Source organism: Monodon monoceros, unplaced genomic scaffold, assembly GCF_005190385.1.
Source record: "Monodon monoceros isolate NGI ecotype Baffin Bay Population unplaced genomic scaffold, NGI_Narwhal_1 Super_Scaffold_22, whole genome shotgun sequence".
NCBI lineage: Eukaryota > Metazoa > Chordata > Mammalia > Artiodactyla > Monodontidae > Monodon > Monodon monoceros.
Genome location: NW_021703779.1, coordinates 103,601,066 through 103,615,393, shown reverse-complemented (window position 1 = coordinate 103,615,393; position 14,328 = coordinate 103,601,066). Strand labels below are relative to the sequence as shown.

General features: G+C 35.4%; 1 protein-coding gene across 5 annotated transcripts in view; it reads right to left on the bottom strand.

Moving 5' to 3' along the window:
• STAG2 (stromal antigen 2) overlaps positions 1–14,328 on the bottom strand; it is a 116,400-nt gene that overhangs the window by 71,690 nt on the left and 30,382 nt on the right. For all 5 annotated transcript variants that reach the window (XM_029240288.1, XM_029240292.1, XM_029240290.1 and 2 more), the window contains exons 2-3: positions 3,591–3,734; positions 115–193 (exon numbers count right to left, since the gene is read on the bottom strand). In XM_029240288.1, coding sequence (XP_029096121.1) covers positions 115–193; positions 3,591–3,634 — 123 coding nt within the window. In that variant the 5' untranslated portion in view covers positions 3,635–3,734. The remainder of the gene's footprint in view (positions 1–114; positions 194–3,590; positions 3,735–14,328) is intronic.

The following is a 14,328-nucleotide window of genomic DNA, read 5'->3' as shown; positions in this document are numbered from 1 at the left end:
AACAACATCTGAGACATAACTAAAACAACTATATATAGTATATAATTATATTTATTCATATATGTATATTTATGACCGTAAGAACCAAAATAAAGACACATATTCTATACATACTTTTCCTTTGCCTTGCTTTTGGTTTTTTCCTTCAATGTCTTCAAAATCTGTGTCAGAAGAAAAATGTGTTTCTGACTCCCTATGACAAAAAGATAAGCAATTATTTAAAATCTTCCTTAGAAATGTAGATGGAGTTTCTAAATTTTGCCATATTTTCTAAAAGAAAGGCTTGGTTAACTCATTACAAAACTATATTAGCATTAAATGTAATTAAGATGCTTTCCCAAAGCAACATATCGTAGCATATTACCAAACATTTAAAATTATATAACACAAAAACATTAATCTAAAACACAAATGTCTAAGCATGTTTTTATTTTGTTAATTTTTTTTTTTTTTTTTTTTTGCGGTACGCGGGCCTCTCACTGTTGTGGCCTGTCCCGTTGCGGAGCACAGGCTCCGGACGCACAGGCTCAGCGGCCATGGCTCACGGGCCCAGCCGCTCTGCGGCATGTGGGATCTTCCCGGACCGGGGCATGAACCCGTGTCCCCTAAATCAGCAGGCGGACTCTCAACCACTGCGCCACCAGGGAAGCCCTATTTTGTTAATTTTTAACCAAAGCATAAAAACAAAACCAGGGGCTCTCAAACTTTTAACTCTAGGAAACGTGGTGTTCTATTGGAATGGCTGGTTTCATTTTCTGATTCAAAGACCATGGTGTTCAGGTAAAACTGTATTTTAGCACTAGGTATGAGATAATCTTTATTAGGGAATTTTAGCAATATTAAGGATCTTATGACCTTTCCTATATAACACAAAAATATTCATAATCTAAGTGTAACTATACAAAACATGTATTTCTGAAAGAATATAGGTAAAACATTTTTACAAACTAAATCAACAGGGTAGGGAAGTGTGCTAATTGATCAAAATCCTTTATGAAGCAAAAAGCTGTTGAGCTATAGTCAAGAAAACCGGTTCTAGTTAATACGGTACTAGGAAACTGTGATCTTGGACAACTGACAACCACTCAATCTTCTCATCTACAAACAATGTTTATGCAGGAAAGAATGAAATCTCTGAAGTCTCTTTAATCTCTAAAATATAGATTTATAGTTCTAAGAAACTGTCCCTCATTTTGGAGTAGGAGGGGTGCTTTGTATAATCTGGATTTTCTAAGGCAAAATGGAAGTAAACCAATTTAAATACACATGTGTGATGCTTCCTATATATGTAAACATGGGTCTATCTATCTAAATAGTAGTAACAGACCCACACTTAAATGCTTAAGGCAAGGCATACTCAGTATCAATATTTGGGTCACAATGGATTTTAGAACTGAACAACACACATAAAAGATAAAGGTTTTACCATTTTTAATGTGTAAAACTATTGTCCGTTTTGTTTAAAATAAATAGAATCAAAGTGAAAGACTATCTTTCTAAAGCTAGTCTTCTCTAACTAGATTTCTTCTATTTCCATTTTTATTGCTATAATAACCATTTGTCCAGAGGCTGTGAGTTAGGAATACTTTATAAATCTAAAATAATGGTTAAGATGCTAGCAGGGGGAAAAAATTACTATTTATAGCACTTACCTACAAAGTTATTTAAACAATGTATTGAAGATAGTGGCAATCCTAACTATGTCCTATAATGTTGCGAGGAAAAGAGCCTGTAATAAACACCATTTCCCATAGTTAATGCACCCAAAACTGAATGACTACTTAATATTAACCTTGAAACTCATGCCTCTTACATCTTAAGAATACTGTTGTCACCAATAATCTTCCCACATGCCTATATGGCTTTGCAAAAAAATTTTTGAAAATGGTTTTAAACATCTTGGTGTGTAAGTAATCTTCTTTCTTCCCCAAGATATCTGTGGGACTAGCTCTCTTAGAGAGCTCAGTAAATGCTGTAAGTCTGCAATCACTAGTCTTTGCCAATATTCTGATGGCCAAAGAGTAATCAAAGGCTCAATTACATTCTTAATCCTCATCTCCAGGCTATCCCAACTAAAAGAATGAGCCACTAGAGGCTTAATTACTAACTGGAAAACCTTCTGAAGAAAACTGAAGTGAGTAAATGGGGTAATAAGAGTCTAAAATATCCCCAACCAGAGAAGAAATATTCTTGTGAGTCTGTCTTTCTCTAATGCTTCCTTCTGTTTTTAAGATCAAAAGAACAACAACAAAAACCTATCCTAGGTGAAATTACCATATGCTAATATGTTTATGGGGTATACTGGGTTCACCTTTTAGTGGCTGGAAACTTCATGAGCCATCCATCACACGACTGAATCTTCCACTCCTTTCTCTTTACCCTGCCCCCACCTCACATACCCAATCAAATACTGTCTATTCTACCTCCACAACATCGATTCCCTCTTATCCAATATCCTATTTCAGGCTCTAATTACTCGAGATATTCTAATGGTCAACAGTCTAGCTTATAACGCAAACCTTTTAAATTACCTCTACTGTATTAATGTATTTGAGAAATTTCATAATTTTATAGTAGTCAAACCAAAAATTAATTTTTTTCTCAGACTATCCCATATCCTCCCTCAAACAAAAACAAGAAATTTTCCTCAAGAATCTGAAAGTAGAGTCAATATAAACTGGGATTAAAATCACATTAAAAATCATACTTTGAAATATTGGCAATATCCCAACAGACCCTTAACACTCTGAAAATAATAAAATTATTTAAAAAATGAAAATCTATAAAACATCAAAAGCAGACACTGGCCACCATTATGTACAAGGATATCTGCTGTTTTCAAAATTTTTAGCAACCAGACTCTGTTTTTAAATCAAGTCTTATAAAGACCCCTAATATGTGGTATATGTGTGCGTAAAGTTAATGGGGGTCCACGAGCAGTTTAGGTACCTCATGAAACTGGAGCTTAGTATGAAAACCACTGCTGCATATAGCAGCTCAAATTCTTTCCTACATCAAAACACCAAAGAGTAATGAGAATAAAAGCTGAATAAGGAGTACAGTAGCTTTTAAGACAAGGGTAAAGAAAATAGCTATGTTGAAGTCACTTTATGGACCAATTAGCATATAATTTGTTTCTGGGGGGGTTAAAAAAAAAAAAGGAAAGCATGTCCTACCCTCCTACATTTGTTTTAGCCTGTCATTTGATTTTAAACAGAAATCTGACATTACATCCTAAATAGTATTGCATGGTATATATTCCTTACTAATGAGAACACTTAACATTTTAAGAATTTCATGACACTCCCTTCAAAACAGTTGCTATTGTAAAACCAAGTATGGACTCAAAGAACTGAACAGCAAAAATAATAAATTTTCCAGGATCTAAATTATAAAATATACTACAAAAAAAGGCATGGAATTACTGTTACAGAACCCAATAAGCATTGATATAAACTATTTCCAAGTATGCATGCTATTTTATACTGAAACATTATATCTTCTCAAGCAGAAGTAACTTTAACTGAAGTTAATACAGTTCCCATTTTGTGGAAAAAACGAGTATTTAGAGATTATCATAATATACTTACTGAAGTAGATTAAAATCAGTTGGTATTTCTGGAGCTGCTATCATTTCTTTATCATCTTCTGGGACGCCCCAATGTCAGAAATATATTCATATATTTATGTGGGTAAAATGATGGTTTGCTTCTTTCTTCTAAGACAGACAATTCCTTTAAAAGGGGCGGGGGGCGGGGAGAACGCCATATTTATTATAAACACACCAAAAATATTGGGAAGGATATCTACCCCAAAACTAAACTTCCAAGTGTCTGCTAATGTGTTTTAGTAAATAAGGATTTCTTTCCCTTGTATTTGACTGCTTTTTCTAGATACGGATTTGTTACAACTGTTGTAGCCCCACGACAGTAACAACAAATACAAAGAAAGAAGCTTCTATTACAATTATTTTTTAAAATTTGTTATGATTCTCCAGCCTTGCTTAAAAAGACAGATACCCTAACTAGGAACAGAATGTGACTTTTACTCATCCTAAAATCTATATGACAAGTTTAAACCATAATACAAGACGCCTGAAAATTCTATAGCTTTCTGCTTATGATGTACAGTATAGTTAAAAGGAGCTAATAAAAAAAACCCTAAGATATAATTTTAAAATACTTTAAAAACAGGTTCTTCTACCATAGAAGAAACATACGGTCCAAAAGCGTGGCTTATTAATAAATAACTACACTTCATGATAATACCATCTGCGTTGAACAGGAAAGGGGAAAAAATGTTAGCTCTGATCCATTCCCTCAAGGAACTTATAATCAATTTAAATACCAATAATGTCATATGGACAACAGATGAATGCCATTTGTGACCAAAGTAAGTTTGGCCATAGGAAGATGCAGTTCCTAAACAAGAGAGTGACCTAAAAGCAAATGACAAATCTATAACAAAAAAGAGAAAACAGACTGGGTTTGAAGCTCTGAATCTTATGTATAACTTTCTTTTAAAATTTTATGCTTTTATTTCTAAGCAAATCTCATACTTGGTGGCCACCTAAAGACTAAACATATCCAATTAATAATAAATATTCAAATATCACATAGTGATGAACTTCTAATGATCTCTTCCAGCAGAGTAAACTTTATACAAGAAACTGATCATTCAATTTTTCCATTAAGTTTAAATCTCGAAAAAACATCATAAATGGCTACTAATATATAATTTAAAAAAATTTTTTTAATATATAATTAACATACAAAACTTCAAAACACTACATTTCCTTGCTCACTCTAATTAAGCTACTATGAATAGCAAAATAATGAAGAGGAGAAACAAGAACCAATAATATACAAATTAAGCCCTAATCAAGGGTTGTCTATACCACCACTTTGAGTTTCTTTTTTTCTGAAGAATACTCATATTGTAAAATATTTATTTAGATATCACTGTTAGTATAGTCTTCTCACACTAAATCATGGTCTCAGGATTGTTCCCCTCCAAGACCACTAATTGTTAATTTGGTTTTATTTTTATTGTAACCTAAGGAATTATCTAAGTAGTATATCAGAGTTCTGAGACTTGCCATCATCACATGTAGGATACACTCTAGCCTCCTAAAAATCCCAACTAATTTAAAAAAGAAAACTGTTTTTTAAAAAGAGAACAATTTTGTTTTTTTAAGTGAGCTGGAGAGGTACAGAGATAATAAGTTCTAACCAACACATCAGGTCATCTAGATGGCAAGATGGAAATAAAGAGCTTGCTGTGTCTGTCTGCCTACCTGTCCCCTCCCCTCTCTCTCTAAGCATTTTATAAAACCAAACTTGATGCATTCCTTAAATATACAGTTTTTAAGCAGACTTTAAAGATAGTTCATAAATGTATTCTACTAAAGGACATAAAGAATGAATCAGCTCTGAAAAGCAGAGAGCACTAAATAAAACAGGTACTGTATGATATACTACATTCCTCTAAATAGCACAGAATTTCTAGTGTACAAGAAGTCTTGCCAGTTCAACTTATTTTTCTCAAAGTACGGCTATACTAACATGTACTTGGTAATTAGAAACCAAAGAAAACACAAAAGAAAAACAGAATTTATAAAGATGTGAGTCTCCCAGACAAGGTGTCTGTATTTTAAAAAGAAATATCATGCCAGGGTCTGATAGGTTTAGAAATAATTATTAAACTAGCCAACTCCCTATCCCAGTGAAACACCTGTTTTTAAAAGTTTCTAAATATTAAAAATCCATCCAACCAAGTAAAAGTATCTACCATGTGCCAAATGCAGCAGTGGGCACTGGGCATACAGTAGTGAACAGGAGAGCAATGATCCTTGCCCTTATGGAACTACCTGTAACAGTAAATGTGAAAATATATTTCTAGGAAAAGGCACCTTCCTCTAATGCAACCTATTATTAAACATAATATTAAACTCCATGTATCTTGAGTTTTTACTACTGTAATCATGCTCTAAATAACCAATTTGCCACCAAAACAGTTCTTCATAGCTCAAAAAAATTATATATATTAAAGTTGTTGTGTAATTTAAAGGGGTAGGGGGAACGATGGATATGTTAGCATTGGTCTGCGGTTTTTTTTCTTCAAGAATATAAACTTTATCTGCAGGAAGAACTTCGAATTTTTCCCTTTTTATTTTAAATGTCTACAGCTATACAGAAATACAATTTGCTTCCCCCAAAGATTTTCATTAAAAAATTCAAAAACAAGGTCTTTAAATGTACTTAATGTCATTTGACCTAAGTTGGGAATCCCCAAACTGTAAGAATACATAATGCTCAAATAAAAGTATAAGTTTAATAATCAAACTCACCACACCATTTCTGGCCTACTGTATGTAGGTTATTAATTTTTAAGAAATATGCTCAAAGATCACAAGGTGGAGCTCTCACCTAATGTCAAAGAAAAGCTCTGAGATTTTTAGCATTTGTACCAATTCTCTATAACTACTATAAGAGAGTTAACATTCCAACAGCTTTGGAGGATAAAGCACAGAAATAAAATTTGCTTTAACTCTCAATCACTTTCCCTTTTGGGAAAAAATACATCCAATAACAACTAGCTTCTGCTTCTCCTTACCGAAAACTAAGCAAACACATTTATCGATAGGTTGAATAACATACTTTAAAGTAAAACCACTTCCTTAGGCTCAAGTGTGTAATACACTGCCATTAAAGATTTATTAAAATTAAAAATAGGTGATTATATATATTTTAATTCTATACCTTAAATTCAAGTAAACGCTCTCAGCAGTAATGCTTTTGATATGAACAGAGATCTAAAAGCTGAAATTTGATCACCATACTTTTCAAGTTATCTATAATGAATCTATGTTTAGGGCCTGTTACTCAGTTTAGATCCCGAGTTAACTAATTCAATAACAAAAAACCTTTCTTCTTCCACTTCTGAAAACCTGTTGGATACCTACTACTCTAGCACATAAACACAAATATATACTAAATATATATAATTATGCTTGCATCCTTAACTCCAAAAAATGACTTAATTGATTAAAATTATCCACCCACCGCCAAAAAAGTAAAAATACACAAAAAACAACCCGTTTTTCTTTGATATTGTTTTAAAAACTTAAGGTAATTCTGATTTCTTTTCATAGAAGAATGATTGTTTCAAAGTTCCTTTAATTCAATCCCAAGTGGTTTCAAGATAGAAAATAAAAAACTACAAAACTAACAAGGTCCCTCAGAACTCACATGTTATTGGGGAGTGGGGGAAGCACTTAAAGTAGCTGGTGTATTAATTCTTTCCCTAAAAATGCAGAAATATTCAACTGCTAAAAGCTAGCAAATTCAGCACATATACCACATGTCACACCCTTATCTTAACGCTAGCCCAAAAGGGTTACGTTCTTCTATCTATAAGGATCACATCTTGGAAACGTATATACCCTTCTGAAATGCCACCATCATTATAATGCAAACACTTAAAAATAGGAACTACTTAAATGCCCAGCCATGGATTAACTTACGGTACAAAAATGTAATTCATATTCATACACTGAAACTACATATGATGACTGTGTAGCAACATGGGTAAAGTTTGACAAGTTAAAAGCCTTATATTAGGATACAATATTAACCAAAAAGAAAACAAAGGAAAACAGTTAACATATCAGAGTGGTGAAAATGTGGTTGATTTTTAAATTTTTAATTACGATGTTATCGTTAGTAAGAAAAAAAGTAAATTATGAGGGTGGATATTTATTTTTCAATGTCTTCTCTTAAAATCTGAACTGAGAGGAACTACAAAACTATCTCTGCTGCTAAAACCTGATCTATTCATATTTCAGATACATAATGTCAAAAAGTTACACATCTACAAAAAGAAACTGAGTTCTATCATAAAATATCTTTATTATGTTCACCTACTCAAGATTAGCAGGGAACAGAAACTTTCATATGAACTCCTGACAAGACCCAAAGGTATGTTCCTTTTATTGGCTTATCTACTTTCTTAGGAGATAGCAGACAGAAGTCTGTCATTTAGGATGAGACTGTGAAAGAAAAGGGAGACTAGTTCCTGGAGTTATTTACTCAAAACAGGAAAGTCACTATCATTCCTTATGTCAAATGATACATGGCAACTTTGAGTACATAGGTAGGGCAAGAAATGAAAAAAGCCTTTAAAAAAAGATTTCTCCTTGCTCAAAAAGATATTTTTCCTCCCTCTGATTATCTCCCTAATTTCTGCTAATAGTCTTCTAAGTAAACAACAGGGTGAAAAGAATGACAAATCAAACAATGATCATGTATATTCAGGCCAGCAACACAATTTTAACCTAAGTGTTTCTTGATAGCATACTCACATTACACCTACCACATAAATCATTTGCAAATGTATTTTCCTTTCCACAAACTAGGAAGGAGTCCTAAAGAATTTCTAATGGGAGCACCTGCTCTAGTGCAGGAATAGGTAATCTGGAGAAGGTAGGACTAGAAGAAATCTAAATACGTAAAAGAATTAATAATCCTGTCTACATTTCCTAACTAACCGTAGGGGAGGTCAAATATCTGCCCTTACAAACTTAAAAAATAATATACAGAAGAAAGGGAAGGCCAAAAGTAAAAAAAAACTTTCTAAAATAACTAAGTAGACAAAGTGAACACACCTAATGCCACAACACTTCAAAAACAACCTTTACTTGCAGGAAGAGGGGAAGGAGCAAGCTGGGGCACAGTCTACACACATCTGGCATCACTATACACTGCCAGAAACTAAGCCAGATAGAACTGGAAACATCCACCTGTTCCCCTCCTATTTTTAAATGTATGATAGTATATGCTCAGCAATCTTCCTTATTTTCTTGTCTACCCACATTCCCCAATACTTTCCAAATGTGACTCAAGTACTAACCACAGTTAGGATCACCTGGCCCAACCTACGCAGCTTGCCCCAGTTCTCGACCATCAATTCTGATTTCTGTAGAAAATCTAGCACTCCATCGTTAACTTCACATGCACAAAGTGCTACCATTTTGAGGAGAGGGGAGAAGGGGGGAGATAAGAAAAGGCTTCTGCCTTATTCCTGCAGACCCACTACTCTATCACTCTGTACTCAGTCGTACCCTGTGCCTTAGTCATCCAAGGATCAACACTCTGCCTTGTTCTTGCTGTAATGTATCTACCAGCTCCATCCCAGGAACTGGAATCCTGCCCCTAAACCTGCCCTAAAAAGTCTCCCTGTGTCTCTCCAGTTGCCCTAATCCAAATGCCACAATACTGTCCTCTCATCTGTCTACCATACTGACACTGACTGCTGCTAGACACTGGATACCATATCATACCTGATACAGTGGACATATAAACTATCTAATTCCAAGTCTGCTACTTCCCCAGTTTGCCTAATCAGCTGCTGTTGACTAGACATTATCTGGCCCTATCGCAAAATAAATACCAAAACAGGTGAATATTTGTTTTATCATATACTATCAAATATCATACCTCAGGACTTCCCTGGTGGTGCAGTGGCTAAGAATCTGCCTGCCAATGCAGGGGACACGGGTTTGAGCCCTGGTCCAGGAAGATCCCACATGACATGGAGCAACTAAGCCCGTGCGCCACAACTACTGAGCCCTTGAGCCACAACTACTGAAGCCCACGCACCTAGAGCCCACGCTCCGCAACAAGAGAAGCCACCGCAATGAGAAGCCCACACACCGCAATGAAGAGTAGCCCCCGCTCGCCGCAACTAGAGAAAGCCCACGCGCAGCAACAAAGACCCAACGCAGCCAAAAATAAATAAATACATAATCATACCTCAGTCTGCAAGGTCAACAGCTAAATCATGAATCATTTTTTGAAGTACTGTCAATGTTCACTCTTCATCTCACTTATACTTGAATATCATACTCTGAAGTTAGCCTTCTGCAATAATTTAAAGTATGTATGTGCCCCACTGACATAACTTTCTGTATGTTAAGACATGAGTAAACAGCAGCAATTACTACTGGGTGTAGTGGCATTCGACATTTCAGAGGTGAGACAAAATTAGCTGGTATAAATGCATGTCTAGATCTGAAAATCAAATTTACAACGAGCTAATTTCATGTGTTAACACTTGTAAATGGTATACAGCATGATATAAGCACAGTGCATCATTACCATCAAATCCACTTCGCACTGGGCACCACTGGCTCACTGGCAGATTTCAATCAATAGCGGTTATCAAGGCAGATTTCATAACAAAGTTGATGAAGACAGGATAATCCCGCCCAGATTTTGAGGGAAATCCAAATTTTTATTTCATATACTCTCAGACTGATTACACCAAAAACACTTTCACATTTATTCAAGGCACTAAAAAGTATCTAAATGAAATCTTGAGTGTTTATTAATAACTCACATGAAGATGGAGACACAACTGTAACTTAGATACAATTCGGTTAATAAAGTGTAAAATAAATCACTTTATAGAGGACAGTGGGAAATTTTAATCTAAAATTTAGAACTGCAGTTACTACTACCAAGCACAGTATTTTTTATTCATTTTATTATGGCAGCAAACATAACATACATGCTACATATTTAATACCTTTTTTTTTTTTTTTTTTTTTGGCTGCACCACGTGGCATGTGGCTCTTAGTTCCCCAGCCAGGGATTGCACAACCCCTGCAGTGGAAGCGTGGAGTCTTAACCACTGGACCACCAGGGAAGTCCTATATTTAATATTTCTTGTCCCTTCCACGTCTGATTAGGTAACACTTTATTAAAATACCTAGCATTCGCATCCACTTGATATAAACCACTAATCTTCCTACTAACATCCACAGTACACAATTCACAGGCTTGAATTATATTCATATTAAAGTTCAGAAATCATGTTTTCACAATAAAGTTTATGGACACAGTATAGGCACTTCCAAGTTCTCATTTCAAATCTAAAAGGCTGGTAATTCCACACAATGACAATGACAGGAGAGTCACATATATGTTGTACTCCAAAATTATTTTAATTCTCTCTAAACTTAAGCTTTCCTAAATAAAGATTAAAACATGCAAATTACTTTTTAAAAACTAAACTTAAGCCAGATAAAGACACTACAAAAAACGACAGACCAATATCCCTGATGAACACCGATACAAATATCCTCAACAAAATATTAGCAAACCAAATTCAATAGCATATTAAAAGTTATTATACACCATGACCAAAGTAGGATTTATTCCCCAAATGGAAGGCGGGTTCAGCACATGAAAATCAATTACTGTAATGTACATATTAACAGAATGAAAGGCAAAAACCCCTCATGATCACCTCAACTGATACAGAGAAAGCATTTGATAAGATTCAACACCTTGGGACTTCCCTGGTGGCACAGTGGTTAAGAATCCGCCTGCCAATGCAGGGGACACAGGTCCACGCCCTGGTCCAGGAAGATCCCACATGCCGCAGAGCAACTAAATGCATGTGCCACAACTACCGAGCCTGTGTGCCACAACTACTGAAGCCCACACACCTAGAGCTCGTGCTCCTCAACAAGAGAAGCCACCACAATGAGAAGCCCGCGCACCGCAAGGAAGAGTAGCCCCCGCTCACCACAACTAGAGAAAGCCCACGCACAGCAACAAAGACCCAACGCAGCCATAAATAAATAAATAAATAAAGATTCAACACTTTTTCATGATAAAAACACTCAACAAACTAGACAATGAAGGAAATACCTCAACATAATAAAGAACACTTATGAAAAGCCCGCAGCTAATATCGTACCTAATGGTAAAAGACTAAAAGCTTTCCCTCTAAGATCAGGAACAAGGCAATGATGCCCTCTCTCTCCACTGCTATTCAACATGGTACTGGAAGTCCTATCCAAAATAATTAGGCAAGAAAAAGAAATAAAAGCCACCCATATCAGAAAAAAAGAAGCAAAATTATCTCTGTTCACGGATGATATAGTCTTATACGTAGAACACTCTAAAGATTTCACCCCCACCACCAAAAAAACTGTTACAATAAACAAATTCAGCAAAGTTGCAGGATATAAAGTCAACACACAAAAGTCAGTTGTGCTTCTATACACTAAAAACGAACAATCCAAAAAGGAAACCATTCCATTTACAATAGCACCAAAAAGAATATTTAGGAACAAACCTAACCAAACAGGTGGAAGACTCAAACACTGAAATTTATAAAACACTGCTGAATGAAATTAAAGAAGTCACAAATAAATGGAAAAATTCCTCATAAAATTCAACGGACTCCAAATAACCAAAACAGTTTAGGAAAAAAGGAACAAAGTTGGAGGAAACACACTTTCTGACTTCAAAACATACCACAAAGGTGCAATACTAGCATAAAGACAGACATACAAGGCTTCCCTGGTGGCACAGTGGTTAAGAATCTGCCTGCCAATGCAGGGGACACGGGTTTGATCCCTGGCCTGGGAAGACCCCACATGCCGCGGAGCAACGAAGCCAGTGAGCCACAACTACTGAGCCTGCGCTCTAGAGCCCACAAGCCACAACTACGGAGTCAGTGTGCCACAACTACTGAAGCCTACACGCCTAGAGCCCGTGCTCCACAACAAGAGAAGCCACCACAATGAGAAGCCCGCACACTGCAATGAAGAGTAGCCCCCGCTCGCCGCAACTAAAGAAAGCCCACATGCAGCAACAAAAGATCCAACACAGCCAAAAATAAAATTAATTAATTAAAAAATAAAAAGAGACATACAGACCAATGAAATAGAATGGAGAGGCCAGAAATAAACCCTTGAATACACATTCAAATGATTTTTGACAAAGGTGCCAAGACCACTCCATGGGGTTTCTCTTCAAAAAAATGCTGCTGCGAAAACTGGATATCCACAAGCAAAAGAATGAAGTCGGATCATTCATTATCTCATACCATATACAAAAATTAATTCAAAATGGATTAAAGATCTAAATGTAAGACCTAAAACTATAAAACTCATAGAATAAAACTTAGGGGAAGAGCTTCATAACACTGGACGTGGCAATGATTTCTTGGATATGACACCAAAAGCACAAATAGACAAACGGGACTACATCAAAACTTTTACACAACAAAGGACACAACCACCAGAGTGAAAGGCAACCTACAGAATGGGAGAAAAGATTTGCAAATCATACCTGATTAGAGGTTAATATCCAGAATATACAAAGAATTCCTACAACTCAACAACAAAAAAATCAAATAACACAAATTTAAAAGGGACAAAGCACTTGAATTGAAACCAAATCAAAACTACAATGAAATACCACTTCACACCCTCTGGGATGGCTAGAATAAAAAGGACATAACAACAAGTGCCTGCAAGGATGTGGAAAAAATTGAACACTTGTGCACTGTTGGTAGGATTGTAAAATTGTGCGACTGCAATGGAAAACAGTATGGAGGTACCTCAAAAATTTTTAAATAGAACTGCCGTATAATCCAGCAAATCTCCACTTCCAGGTATATATCCCAAACATTTGAAAGCTGGGTCTCTAAGAGATATCTGCACATCCATATTCATAGCAGCAAATTCACAGTAGCCAAGAGGTGGAAGCAACCCACATGTCCATTAACAGCTGAATGGATGAACAAAATATGGCATATACATACATTAGAATATTATTCATCCTTAACAAAAGAGGAAGTCCTGTCACACGCTACAACATGGATGAACCTTCAAGACATTATTGTAAATGAAATAAGCCAGTTAGTCACAAAAAACAAATACTGTGCAATCCCACTTACATGAGCTAGCTAAAGTATCAAATTCATAGAAACAGAAAGCAGAATGGTAGTTACCACATTTTGGTGGGGGGGCAGGAAAGGGGAGTACAGAGTTTCAGAATTGCAAGCTGAAAAAGTTCTGGAGATCAGTTTCACAGCAATGTCAATTTACTTAACACTGCTGAGCTGTCCACCTAAAAATGGTTAAGATGGTAAACTTTACGGTTTTTTTTACCACGATAAAAAAATTTAAATTTAAACCCTTTTATCAAGCGTCTCTTGTATCAAACATTAACAAGATTTTATCAATCACTTGAGAACACCTTTCTAGTGAACAAGCATACTACACAACATAACTATTGGTATCTTTTAAAATGTAATTTTATAAATTAAGACACTGACAATTGACATCTACACTCAGAATACTGTATTTGTCTCCTATTTACACAGTAAATAGAAAACAAAGCTTGTATCTTTATGGCAAAACAGTCAAAGAAATATCTAGCTTTAAAAAAAAATCAACTCTACTTAATGCAGTGTGGTGACCTAAATGGGAAGGAAATCCAAAAGAGGGGATATATGTATATGTAC